At 31.4% G+C, this 15,298-nt stretch overlaps 1 protein-coding gene and 1 long non-coding RNA gene across 2 annotated transcripts; one reads left to right on the forward strand and one right to left on the reverse strand.

Annotated features, from left to right (window-relative positions):
• Nucleotides 1-1,114: 1,114 nt before the first annotated feature.
• Nucleotides 1,115-3,605, reverse strand: LOC121755672 (protein IQ-DOMAIN 12-like). Its single transcript, XM_042151009.1, has 5 exons — nt 3,470-3,605; nt 3,090-3,383; nt 2,635-2,847; nt 1,964-2,095; nt 1,115-1,874 (listed from the first exon to the last, which is right to left on the reverse strand). Exons 1-5 carry the CDS (start codon nt 3,542-3,544, stop codon nt 1,251-1,253), a joined length of 1,338 nt encoding a protein of 445 aa, XP_042006943.1. The 5' UTR covers nt 3,545-3,605; the 3' UTR covers nt 1,115-1,250.
• LOC121755715 lies at nt 3,278-4,409 on the forward strand. The gene is made up of 3 exons (XR_006040850.1): nt 3,278-3,418; nt 3,518-3,644; nt 4,067-4,409. It is a non-coding gene; the product is annotated as an uncharacterized LOC121755715 (long non-coding RNA).
• Nucleotides 4,410-15,298: the final 10,889 nt, after the last annotated feature.

Genomic DNA, 15,298 nt, shown 5'->3' on the forward strand with positions numbered 1-15,298 from the left:
TTACTGGTTTCTAAACAAATAAATCACAAAATCGCATAAAATCACTGGAATCTATGTCTAAGACTTACAAAGTCTACTAGAAAAGTAATACTGCTACTACAAGTGAATAACCGATAACAATTGTGTGATGGCAATGTCTTGGTAAATCATCTTAGTCTCTACCTAGAAGGTCTCTACTTGGCTTCTTTAATTCTATGAACAATAAGATACCATATTTGATTTTATTCTGGCTGCACCTGGTGGATGAAATATGTGATGAACTCTATGGAGCTAAATGAAAAGTATAGCAATCACTTAGTGGAAGATTAAGATATCAATGTAATACTTCAAATGTCAGTAGAATATTTATGCTGGAAAGTAGTTAACGTGACCTTTTTACGCCCAATTGATATTGGTAATAATCTCATGCATCTGTGAGGAACTTATTCAAAATCTACTGTGCTTGTAATCACTGAGGATAATTAGAGAATAGAAGGAAAATATTATGCAAACCTGGAAGCTGAGGTCCTAGCTTTATACCACATTACATCTTCTACTTCCATCGTAATACTCCAGGCCTCTTAATTCTCAATAAACCATCATAGTTTGAGTTGTAATTGGAATCATAGTAGCCTTTCTACTATCTAGAAGGATTAGTAGTTCGCAAAGCTGCCTTGGAAGTGAACCAAGTGATCATTATACTGTCCAATTACAGTTTGGAAGTTTTTGGGAACAAGATGTCCAGCAGATTCTTTGATCATCTATATGAATGATCTATGGACCTGTACATAGAGGGATGGCCTGCCAATCATCCTTAGATATTATAAGCATAGTTTCTTCGTGTAATGTAACTTTATAGTCTTGAAACTGAAGTACTTGAATTTCGCTTCATTCCGGTGTTTAAACACATCATATTCATTATTAAGAAATAGGTTCGATTTCTTTAGGGTAAACTTACATCACTGCACAAGCAAACCATCAATGATAGGACTATTTAATTGCACTAGTTCATTGATTTCAGAATATTTGGTGACTGAAGAATCAAATTCTCGGATGTTAAAGTTATGAAAACCTCTTTTTGGAAATCAGTGCTAGTTGGTTATTGAACTTTTGTAGATTGAAAATCAGAGAGTCCTTTATAAGTTACTTTCTAATTCTTGTAATAGAATGGACTTATCACTGACATGCTCCTTCATATGCTGGTTACAAGATAGTATAAATTACAATATTTTACATAAACTTAAGTTAAAAAAATCCGAACCAGATGCTTGCTACATTTTATTTCCCATTGGACCTGCACAAGCTGTGGGAGCAACATTAGTACCTGTTTGGTGGTGAAGCCCCCAAAGTTTAATGTCCTTCGTGCTCGTCGTTGATTTGATTGGACCAGGTGACCCTCTAAAGCGTGGAGATCGATGTGAGGATGCCATATGATTCCCAATCCAACTACTGCTCGTCAATTCACTATTAATAGATGATACTGGAGACAGCTTATGTTTATAAGGAGATGTACTCTCAGAATATACATCAAAACTAATTGGTCGTAATCTTGGCGAGCTTGTTGATCTAGCTTTTGCTTTGGCAGACTCTGTCGAGGCCATGTATGCAGGAACAATAGGAGAACCTACAAATAGAGTTTCATCTCCTGTGGAGCGCTGCTTCCTATGATGATAAGATTTTCTTGGGACATATGCAGGAGGGTCAGACATGTCTGCTTGATGTTTCTTTTGAAAGTTTAGTTTGCCCCCGATTTCAGCAATGGTTCTTGAATTGGTTGACAAAGTTCTATCCAAATTGCGTGGACTCTCACTTTTAGCTAGTTGGGAATCTACCCATTGTTCCAACCAATATCTCCGTCTCCCATATACCTTGTCACGTTCTGTTTCTGCTGATCTCTGGTAATATATATCCATATGATGATAATTCAAAAGGGGGATGCTACTACTATAATGGGAGTTGAAAATTTTAACTCAAAGAAACTCACCCGGTGGTTCAAGTAATATTCTCTGACCTGGTCTCTCTTGATAGAAGCCTCTCTTTTAGTAAGAAGCAGAGGTTTTAGCTCTCTCTTGGTCAATGCACTCTCATCCCACCTCTTTTGGCTGTTGAAATCTACCTGTATTTTCATAGAAGATTGCTGATCATCACATAATGATGGATAATGGAAACAGCCAACATTTAACAGTAATATAAATTATAAGCAGGACAATCAAAAAGAGAAACAGAGATATGATTTCATATTGTCTCTTATCCTGATTTTTCTGTTGGCAGCCGTGATTATGAAACTCAACTGCAGGATAAATTGCTGAATCTCTAGAATGTGATTAGCATGTTGGAAAATAACGCACTCAGTTGACTTGATGATACTCTATTTATGCGGATAAGTTACTTGGCCACTTCCAGCCCTTGATATTTAACTCTCAAGGCAGAAACAGAAAAAACATAGGCGATTGTTAATGGAGTAGGCAGAGAAGGGGATGGGGGGAGAACAAGATGGAAGAAGTTAAGTTGGACTATTAGTCCAAGTGAGATTTATGTAAAATTTGTTTCGTTGATGTAGTTTTATGTATATGCCTTTTCTTAATATTAGTAAAATTAAAAGAAGCTAATACATAGATGTTCATATATTAAGGTAACCACATTCCACAACTTAACCTTTATGTCTGTTTCGCTGAAATCCTGTGATTTGTGATCTTGACACTGCAACTCCTTAACTCTTTCGCTCCTCTTTGAGAAAACTTCTGATTGGATGTTTACTATGGACTGCAAACACTTGAAGGTGTTGATAGCTTGCTTTCGAACAGCCGAACCTCGGATTAGAGCTTGAAGCTTGACAACTCCTTTCAGTGCTCGTAGTGCTTTCCTTGCCTGGAACCCCCGGCGGGAGAAGAACATGTTATACTCTGAATTAAACTGTTACATTGAAATTAACAGCTCCAATCTTTTCATCTATTCATTTTACTTGGCTATTTCAGTTTGGTATGATACTTTAAAAATGCTAATGACATCGATGTTTTTTTTACTCCTGTCATTGGTTCTGATAAATGTGCCACTTTCAGCACCTGCTGAGGTTATTTGCCATCCAAACAGAGTATCTTAAATAAACTCACTAGATAACCGCGAAATGCAGCTTGAACTTTGATTGCAGCTGAAGCTTTTGATGTGATGTTGTGTTGATGAGGAATTTTCAAAACACTGGCATGACTGTGGCTTTGTGAAGATTCTGGATGGGCTATTTCCCCATTGCTGGGGATCTGCCGAAGCTCAGAAGTGTCTGTTGCAACGGTTACTGGAACAAAAGTAGTACTCTGTTCTGTGAGTTGCCATGGCAGCCTTTCTCTCGGAGAGGATGGCCCTAGTTCTTTCATCTTAAGCAATCGGCAGGCCCATCTCCTTCGCTTATCCTTGTTGCAGCACACAAGAGATCGAAGCAGTTCAGGTAAATCCTCTTCAGTGTAAATGTTGAATTGAAAATGATCATTTTGTGTACCTTGTCCCTTCTTGATTGTGGCTCTGAAATGAAAAACCTCTTTATTAGACTGAACCAGGTCTTCTTCTTTGCCATCAAGTACCACTGCTGAAAATGAGAGTGTCGAAAATAGTAAAGATTAACAAAAGACTTACCATACTAAGTATAGCAAATGAACGTCGGATTTGTGTGCAAGGTATGTGCTTCCTTAACATGGACAACTAAAAAATACTACTCATAAATGCATGTGCCATTTTATGATTTCTTGATAAACTCACTTTTGTATCCCGTCAATTGTAGTTGCCCCTTTTTTAATCTTCTTTTCAATAATTTCATCTTTTTTATGATGAGTTTCACGTGCTGGGCACGTGGGCCTTGCCTTATAAAGTCGAGTTAAATTATATCATTGATACTATAAGCAGCACCTTATGCTTTTTTTATGGGGTCTGCTTATTCTCCTTGTTTGCCAACTTACTTTATTGTGTGGAAAACACATTATCATTTTTCGCCATGGTTCGAATCGGGCATGAGTTTTTGGGCCTTTCTGGGGGACTTATCTACTTGGAGTTTAGAATTTGTTTAGACAAGCCAAGAATCACATGGGGTTCGTTTTAGCAGGTTTGATGGAATGAGGTTGTTGAGATTCTAGTGTTAATACAGATGATGGTGGAATAGAAGATGTAACATGATTTTGAAGGGGAAGCCATATCAAGTAGCCTTTTCCTCCAATAGTGGAGAGACCATAAAATGAAGGGGAAATCCAAGTGCAAAAATGCATTATTGGTGGAGGTGGGGAAATCCCTAATGTGCAAAAGAAAGCATGTCTTTGAAGGAGAGAGACAGCTGTTGAGGGTCCTATTTCTGCTCTATAATATTCATATGCAATAATTTATAAGTTAATTGCATAAAGTTGAGATTTTTAATAATTATGCAAGTGGATCAGATTTTCTTTGCTTTGGAAGTCTTGCAGTAGGATAGGATGAGTTTCACATTGGATACCAAATTTCACTGTTATTCACGAGCTTGCCCTGTTTTCTGACTTCTTGAATTTCATGAACATTCTTTAGCATATGTTTTTATTCGAAAAACTAGTTTTTTTTTAATAAAGGTAGGAAACTAATTTTCCAACTTTTAGTATTAAAAAGAAGTATTTGTAGAATGTGACAGATTGATACTTGAGTCCCATGGGACATTGATTAGTGTAAGCATGTTCCACTCCTTTAGTTTTGTTTTTCTTATATGCTGTCGGATTTCAAGTTATACCATTTTAATTTTATTAAAAAAATATTCTTGGATTTCATTATAATTGAAAATATTATGTCGAATAAGATCTACCATATCTATCGTTATATTTATCATTTCTTAGCCGTGTATTAGAAATATAAGATGATATTTGGTCGAAAGTTTTAGAAATTTTGGAGTCTTGAAGTACAAAGAATTGGTTTTTATATCCCTTAAAGAATTGTTCTTAGATAGTCTAAATTTTGTGCTTATTTTCGAATAGAGGGAAGAGACAATATGGTCATGTGTGATAAATGCATGAGAGGTTGTTGGAAAATATTCTGTTTGGAGTAAACAAATAATTAACTATAGATGGGAATTGGAAATTGAATTCTCCTAATAAACTAATAAAGGCATAATTATTATGGTACCAAACTATAATTATATTTGTGTAGGTGAGTTGCTGCCATATTGAAATATAGCATTCATTTGCAAATGGAATCGAGTCATGTGATCAATAATTTGGAGAAAGGTGTTTCGCTTTTAACGTTTATTTGTTCCTATTATTTTATTTCTTCTTTTCGGGGTTCTCAATATATAAATTGAGTGATCAAAAGACTTGTGGTATAATAATAGAAATTAGTTGCAACACTTTCCAATTGCCAATTTTAAAAACTTAGCCTTGTGTCTAGTATGGTATCAGTAGTTCGAATATCAAATAAATTAAAATTGAAAGGTAACGGTAGTTTGAATATTTAAACGTATGGTTAATTCAATAAGTTGGTTGTAGAAGTTCAATAGTTCTTTGTTAAACGTATTTATGTTTGTGTGTATTTAAATGTATAATTATGTGTATGGATCATGGATGGATGTATGTAGATAAAATTATGTATGTTTGAGACATTGTCCTTAAAATATCAATAATTTAGTGTTAAACTATAAGTCTCCCTTACTTTAAAAAAAACATCTCAAATAATAAGTCCTAAATAAATGAACATTGTGAAAAAACATCTCAGATAATACGTCCTAAATAAATTAACATTGCGCGTATACAAACATATTTATTGGGATTATGAATATTATGATAACGAAACAAATAAACACACATTACAAGAATAAATGAACATTGTGAAAAAACATCTCAGATAATAAGTCCTAAATAAATTAATATTGCACGAATACAAACATATTTATTGGGATTACGAATATTATGATAACGAAACAAATAAACACACATTACAAGATAACGAATAACTGTTATGGGTTGGGTACAATATTACTCCATCCGTCCACCATTTATAGTTATGTATTGACTCAATATGAATTTTAAGAAATTGTTTGCCTTTGTAAGAAAAATGAAGGAAGAAATTAGTAGAACGTGACCTTAATTTTTATATATTAATTTTATAATAAAGTGTGAGTGTATGATTTAGTTGAATAAGTGGTCCACTTACCAGTAATGGATAAAAGTAAATGAAATTAAAATCGCCAAAAATGGCACAATGAGACATTATTCTACGGACGGAGGAAATAGATGTTTGGAACCCATAACCCAAATCTAGGGTTTAACTTAAATGGGCTCATATGAGCTACTAACTTAATGGTTTCTTGAATTTGGTAATTTATTTACAGCTGAAGTTGAAAGTGCCACTCTTTTGGAATCGAGCTGATTAACTTAATTTCAGATCTATTAGGCTATTCTTATAAAGCCAATCGACTTTATTTTATCTAGCCCATTTTTCGGCCCTAGTTCCCTTCTCTAGTTGGCCCAACCAGTTATTTTTGGATTGAGAAAAAGGTACTTATCAAATCAATTATTTTCGGATTGATTTAACATTCTTAGCTACTAGTATTTTACTCGGTCTACTTGGATCAACCAATTTTTTCGTATTGAATTAACATTCTTAGCTACTCGACCGAACCGACAATATCTGTCACTTAGACCAACCGATCAAACTTTGTTTTGTTTTAACCGATTTTTAGAGCCCTAGTCCTTCTTTCGGTGTACTTGGACCAACCGATAACATCCTTAGCTACTTGACAACCCTTGAATTCAAGAAAATGACATTTACCACCCTCCTAAACCGTTTTCCTAGGCCAAGTTCTTGTATCTAACAATCAAGTTGCCAAAGGAAGATCTTAGATGGCCCCTTATGCTTATCAATATAAAATCTATACAAACGACTTGTTGTAAATAGTTATTTCACTTTCTCCTAATCTCATTTGTGGACCCTAATCGTGGGATAGGATATGTTTAAATATAAAGGCTTTCACAATCTTGACTAAGCTTTTCTTGGTCTCCTCTCTACCTTCATCTTTCACCAAAGTCCTTTTGACCACTAATTTGGTGTATATACAAGCTAAAGCCCAAATAAAGGTGTCCATTTATGGATCGATCTTATGCGTAAAGGAATTTTGAATAAGGCCCACTAAACACTCGTCTCAACTTTGAAGCCAACATCATATTCACTCTTTTATATCCCTAATTCCAACTTATACCAACTATGTTAATAAATACTCCTATAATACTATAAATTTATGTGTGACAATGATCAAGCCATTATGGTACACAAGATTCCACTGTCACTGTTAAGCTATTGTCACTTATAAAATGGGCTATTATTGGCCTTATTATTCTTTGCATATGTGGTTATATGTCACTTTTCTCATTCAATTATCATTAAATCGATGGCAATTTACGAAATTATTTGGTTCTAAAATGTGACGGAACTGAATAGGTTGGAAAAAAAAAATGAGTGGCATCGGAAATTTCCAAGTTAATTGAATTAGTCAAGTCCTAAAGTAGTAAATCATTAGTCAATATAACTTCTTATTTATCGAATTTTAACTTTTCTTCAATAACACGTGTTCATATTATAACGACCTCAATAGTGTCGTTTCTGTATATCAATCTTAATCCTATAGTAAAAATGCACTAAAAAGATATGCTAAATTTATAAAATTGTGACATGTAGTTTTAGTTCTAACATGAACTATATATGCGTACACACATACATAAAACGACAACCTTATTGAGAAATATATGCGTAAACACATATATAAAACGACAACCTTATTGAGAAATTGTTTCAAATGATTGCTACATTGTTTTTAATACTCCATAATTGGTCTTTTTGACACATCATTTCAATTCAACAAGTGTAACCATAATTGGTTGCAAATTAACGCGTTATTTGGTCCAATTCTAACATGAAAAATGCTAAATGTTCGAACTGTTATGAAAATCTGTCGGTTCGATTGTGAACCCATCAATCAATTGAACCGGTTTTTTAATTATTATTATTATTATTATTATTATTATTATTATTATTATTATTATTATTATTATTATTATTATTATTATTATTATTATTATTATTATTATTATTATTATTATTATTATTATTACTACCAACATGCACGACTTTATGAAATCTGTTCGGTTGTGATATTTTTTTCTGTATTATATACATTGAATTTAGGTCATTATTTAGATTGACATTATAAATTAGGATATTATAGATATATATACAAATGGCATTTTTCCATGCAAATGAATTATGGTTTGCTTTTGATGGAATGATATTTCTTAACAAAATGATATTCTGAAAAATGAAAAATGATGTTAGTTTCATCAATAATGATATTATGTTTAATTGAAAATGGTACTGTTTTGCATTTGTCCTTATATCATTTTACGTCCTTTTTAATGAAGTGATGTTTCTTAAAAAAATAATATTTTGATGAATGACTAATGATGTTATTCTTCTACAATAAAGATATCGTGTCAAACCGAATGTTAATCACTTTGTCTCATTCCAACAGAAGTTAGGCGTATTCCATTCTGAGATGTCCCACCTAAGTGAGACATTTCATTTTTTTTTGCAATATTAAACTCCTACTTTATCCTCTTATCTCGCCTGCTTTAATCCCTCTTATTTTGTTTTACTTTATTCTCCTTTTCTCACTCCTATTTTATTCTCACTCTTACTTATTGTTTTCAATTACTAATTCATTAAACACCATTAACTAAATTCTTGTAATAAAATAGAAATGTGTCCTTAAGCTGGGATGGAGAAAGATTGAATTTTTGGTTATAATGGAATAATGAGTCTAAAGAAAATGACTAAAAAAAGAAAGATGATGTTAGTCTTCTCAATAATGATATTGAGTCGAGAAAAAATGATATTGTGTTTTTGTTTTTAATATATGATGTTTATTATAAAAAAATCTGAAAAAAAGAAAATAATGACGATCTTCATTAATAAATTTTTTTTATTGAATTGAAACTGAGATTAGGTTTCTTCATCAATAAAATGAGTCTCATAACACATGCTATTTTTGTGAATGGATAAAGACATTAATGGTCTTCAACAATAATGATATTATGTCAAATTGAACATGATATCATATTTTCCTTTTGATAAACATCATTTTATGTTGTTTTACAACATAAAATTTATTCATGTCATATCGTTCGAATCATCATAAAATTATTTTTATTTGATACTATATATTACGTGAAAAATAATTTAAAATGAGAAATTTATGTAAAATTTAAAGTTTTAAGATAATATTTATGAGATAGAAAGTGATTATATGTAATTAACGTATATCAAAGATATACTCCTTCTGGTTCATATTAGTGGAGTCATTTTGCCATTTTGGTACATTCCTTAGTAGTAGAGTCATCTCCCTTTTTTATAAAAGTCAACACATTTCTTCTTACTTACTCTACTCTCTCCTCTTAATTTATTTTCTCTTCATCTCTCTATCTTTTTCATTCCTACTTTATTCTTCCTTTCCTTAACTCACTTAACACAATTTTTCTTAATCTCTGTGCCAGAAAGAAATGCTTATACTATTATGGAATGGAGGGAGTATTAGCTACATGAACGGTAATATTTCGGGACTAATCTAGATCGTTCCTTGTCAGATTTGGACAGTGCAAATTGAGTTATTAGTTACCAGGATAGTGATAAAATGCAAACTCTAAATATTTTACAAACTTCAAACTATGATCTGAACCGTAAGAAAATGTCAACAGATGATAAAATAATAGCAACAGAATATGTCAACCAGTGTCAATACAACATCAACCTTTGACTATGTATTGACATATTTTGTTGCTATTATTTTATCATCGGTTGATATATTTTTAACGATCCAGATCATATAATTTAGAGTTTTGACAATATTAAGGTATTGACAGATTAGTTCCTATATAGTTCCTATATGTTTCAGAAGTGGTTTCACTATTTTTGCAAACATAAAAAAGTCAACAACGCATTTTCTCGGAAAATAATTAGTACTATACTATAGGTTGACACCTCAATTGTAAGCTAACCTTAATTAGTGGTTAAAGAGAAAAGTCTTAGGAGTTAGGATCATATGCATTTCGTGGTTTCTACTTTAATTATTAAGTTACACTGCAATATATCCACGACAAATCTTTTCATTACAACGATAGATATAGATGTTAATAAATGTTAAAAAAATACACCACAAATAGCATCAAGACACGAGCAAAGAAATTGAAAAGTTCTCAACCGACAAAAAAAGATGGAATGGAAACTAACATTAAAAGGAAAAGATAGAAAATCTTGAACATAAAATCTCAATTAAAGTCCTAGGACCGCAAATGGGTCCCATTAAAAAATACGGCACTTTTAAAATATTTTCTCAAAAAAAAACAAGTTTAGCTTAGTTGGATAAATAGTATTGTGTGGATTAACCAAAATTATCTGATGCGTAGGAAACGTAGTATATATATGTATAAAAGAGAAAGGAATATTCATGGTTGAAGATAGATGTGTTAGGACTTAGGGGTACCAAATAGCTTTAATTTAATAGCAAAAAAAAGCTAATAATTGCATGTGTTCATGTGGTTTAGCATATATATTCTCATGATCTCGTCTTTATCACTTTGTCTAGAATAATTTTATAAGTAAATTGGATACAAGAGATTTTATGGAAACTAATGATGAATGAGTGGCGGATCTAGAAAATAATTTTGGAATGGGCAGAATTAAGAGGAGTGAATGAATGAGGATGAACGGGCGATGGGAATGAGATTTTCTATGCTACATTAATGAGTAAACTTATAATTTCACAATTCAAGCTTGAAAAAAGCTCATCTCGTTTAACTTCTTTTTCTTTCCAATCTGCAAATTAGGGTTGCAACCGTAACAATTTCTACCAACTCTAAGGAAAAATTAGGCCATCCTTGCTATTTGGAGCGATTATGTCCATTAATTATACTCCATTACGTTTCATAAAAGTTGTGATTTATGAATTTTGCTAGGCTCAAATTAAGGTTTATGTTACTAAGACCATCTCCAATGATACAAAATAATAGAAATGATGTAGTAAAAGTTTAGTTCTTGTAAAATCTTTCAAAGATTTGTATATTGGTACGTATGGAATAAAATCCAAAAAATAAAGCAAACAAAAACAACTCTATTAAAAGAGACAAATATAAGACAATTTATCTTCATTAAGAAATGAGAAATAAACACAAGGAACTCATGCTTGAGGGACTAACAACTATTTTGGCTACTTCTTTCTTTATGATATGTATTGAATTAACAACAACATATTTGTACACATAATTAAAGTAGTACTCCCTCCGTTCCAACTAAGTTATACAAATTTTTTATGCACGGAGATTAAGAAATTGTGTTGAAAAGTAGGAGAGAAAAAATAAAATAGGAGAGATAAAAAGATAGTAAAGCAGGTAATGAAATAAAGTAAGATTTATTGGATGTTTTATTTTTAGTCAAAAAGGAAATGACTCAATTTAGTTGGGACATTCCAAAAAAGAATACGACTCAACTTAGTTGGGAGACGGAGGGAGTATTTTTTTACTCTTAATGTATGATTAAGCTCTCTGAACGGTCCCGATGGCCTACCCCGGATGAAAAAGTGTTAAGTTAAATTCCAATTTATTTTAACTAATTCTATAATTCTAACACAGTTTTTTTAATGTTATGTAGCCCATATATCTTTATATCTTGTTTGTTTTAAATGATAATATATTTTTCCAGTCTTTTATATTATACGCGTATATATCTTGTTCACTTCGATGCGAAATCGATGGATAATATACGAATTTTGTCTAAATTGTCCTTATTACTTTGTTCTTTGGATTAATAATGTCTTAAACTAAAAAAATACTACTATCTTTTAACAAGAAATATAAAATATACTATTCCCTTTGTCGACCATTAATAGTCGTATAATGGATAATATAAGTTTTAATACATAAAAAAGAGAAAAAAATAATTAAAGTATTATTATTGATGACTGAGGCATCACTACATCAAAAAGAAATTTACAAAAATAGAAGATGATTAATTTTTGTGAACGGAAAAATGAAAAAAAAAATATATAAACTGAGTATTACTGAAGAAATGAAGAATAGAAGAAGAAAGAAAAAGAAGTAGAATAGAAGAAGAAAGAAAAAGAAGTAGAAAAAGAAAGAGAAAGAAAAGGAAGAAAGGGGAAGAAGAAAAAAAAAGAGATATGTTAAATATTCTAATAAAAAAGAGAGAGTAAATAGACTGAATTGTCCTTCATGGCCTTGAGGTCATTTTTGCCCAATTTTTTTTTGAAACAGTAAAAAAGTACCCCTCGTCCTAAGATATTAGACTCATTTCTTTTGGGCACATGAATTTAGGAGGCGTTGTTTAATGGTATAAGTGTAGTTGGTAATAAAGTAGATTAAGTGATGTGATGTATTTTTATTTTTATTTTTAAATTTAAAATAAATGGAATAATTATTTTTTTAACATTAAATTAATTAACATTATTTTAATGCTAATTGTAATAAGGGTGTTAATTAAACTCTAGCCAAATCATACTTAAATTCCCTAATTTTTATCATAAATAGAAATGGCTCAAGTGTGTTGGAACATTCCAAAATGGAATACGAGTCTAATATCTTGGGACGGAGGAAGTACCTCATATCATATTAAATCGAAGCTTATGGACCTCAAATGCTATTTAGAAACGTTACAGACTAAAAATGATACTTTGCCAATGTTCGCAAACTAAAAAATATGTTCCCTCTATTATCTACTTCATATGTCCGTGAATAGAAGTTCTAGTTCATTTTACCATACATAATAATAAGCCCTACATTCTATTAATTCATTGTACTCACATTTTATTTAAAATAAATATATATAAGTATGATTCGTATAGCATTAGCTTTTTTTATATATTTTTCTTTTAACATTTTTTAAAATTCATAAGGTGAACATGAGCAGCCAAAATTTTTTTACTACTACATCATAGTAACTTGTTATTACTTCCTTATAGTAACTCATTATACCTCAAAGCGAACACGTGGATATAATAAATATCGATGGTTGGAAGACTTAAAAAATTACTATGCTCATACAATAATAAACATAATATATACGCATGCTTAATTAATTGTTTAGCATTTGTCAAGATCTGATAGTATCAAATCCAACTCTGCATACACAAAATCTATGACAACCGAAATTTGGCCCCAGTTACGTGTTGTTAATAAAACTAACCACTTCTTCTACACATTTCCAACTAATTAAGACATCACTGAACACTGATCACACCAGACTTTAGCCATTGGAGATCAAGTAGAATTTTCAAAATAATTCATTTAGCTAAAAATAATAAAATAAATAAGCAAAATTAACCTTCAAAATGTAACTATTTAATTATATATAAAAAAACTAAAGAGTTCCTTAAGAAAAAAGGTGAGTAATGGCAAAATGATTTTCTAGCTAGTACATCAAGACTGCATGCACTATAGGTCACCTAAAAAGGATTAGATCAATTGACTAAATAAATTGCATAAAACATAATTGTTATGATCAGAGTAAGTAGAGGATATATTGATAAATAGACTGAGTGATATGTCAAAATAACGTAGATTCGGTTGGTAAAGTAGATCACAAAAAAATATGGAGACTCAAAGTTGGAAACTTGAGACTATTAATTTGGTGAGTGCTTTAGTGGTCCATTGTTTGAATGTATGGTGTTATCAATTACTTGTGTTGATTATTTAGGTCTAATTTAGTGAATCCACAATTTAACTTATTATAGTAAGATTTTTATTGCTTTATGGGAGGCCATTTGTGCATTATAAGATCCATAGTGTGTAGTAGTATATAGTTCATGATTACTTGAGGATCAATAGTTAAGATTTTGAATTAGGGTTTAACACATTAATACTAAGAGTGATGCTAAATGGACATATTATGGCCGGCCATAAAGAGTTAATTTAGTCCATTTACATATATAAAAAAATTAGAATTATCGATATAACCTTATATGCATGTGAATGAACTTGTGAGTTGGTACTTATCTTTGAATTCCATTATGTAAAACACATTAATATCACGAATTACTGTATACGTTGAGCAACAATCAAGAAATGACAGTAGTAATAAGTTGAACAAAAACTACAATAGAGCAGCAGTAATATGTTGAGCAACAAATAATGAAAAGGATATAAAAGTAAAATCAAGTAGTATTAAACCGAAAATTTGAAAAGAATCGATTTTTTTTGCTATTTAATCAATTTTATGGCTGGCCATAATATGACCATATATCTTTATTCTAATACTAATACTACAAATGTATGCAATACGACTAGACGTACGTATTAATATTATAATTATTTTTTTATAGAATTTAAAAGCCGCGTCATGACTTGAAGAATTCAAGACTTTTGACGTCAGACATTACTATACATTGTCACTGTGCCAACTCACTGATTCGTGAAAGAGAAGATCCATAAATAGCATATTGACCTTTTTCTTTTTAATTGTATTGAAATGGAAAGGGCTTTTTTCTTAATTTAGACCACGTGTACACATAAACCTAATTCCGTTTTTTAAGATTTGACGCAACAAATTCATGTGCTTAAAACCGTCCAACTTCTCTATGACAAGTCACTCGCCATATACAACAAAAGTCCAATTTTATGTAAAAAAATAATTTTTACCTTATAATCTCATTCTTTATCAGGACAAGACAAATCATATTTAATGGAGTGTAGATTTTGTAGCGCAATTTATGAATAATGCACGCCACTACTGGAAATCGCATTCATGCACACCATTTGAAACAAGAGTTTGAGATGAAGAACACCATCGATAAGAGTTTGAGATAGAACACTATCAGCGTACTCTCTCCATCCCCAAAAATTCTCTCCATCCCCCAAAAATAGAAACATTTGAAATGACATGGGTTTTAAGGAAAAATTAGTAAAGTAAGAAGATATAGAAAGAAAAGTTTGTTAATAAAAAATGAGTCTCACCTCACTAGAGAAAGAAATTTCCTAAAAAGTGAAGTTTCTATAAGGGGACAGGCAAAAAATGAAAGAATTTCTATTTTAGAGGACGAAGGGAGTATTATTTTGCATATAGATCTTGTAAAATAGAATGGGATTCAAAATGCGTTATATACTAAGGGGGTGTTCGGTTTACAAGATTGTATCTCAGGATTAAATATGTAGTGTGTTTGGTTCATGAGATTAAATTCCACAAACTCAATCTTAGATGAATAAGAGCATTCACAATGGATGCCCGATCTGGTGCCCGGTTGCGCGTGATCGGGCTCGGGCGCCATCGGGCA

This window comes from Salvia splendens, chromosome 11, assembly GCF_004379255.2.
Source record: "Salvia splendens isolate huo1 chromosome 11, SspV2, whole genome shotgun sequence".
NCBI classification, from domain to species: domain Eukaryota; kingdom Viridiplantae; phylum Streptophyta; class Magnoliopsida; order Lamiales; family Lamiaceae; genus Salvia; species Salvia splendens.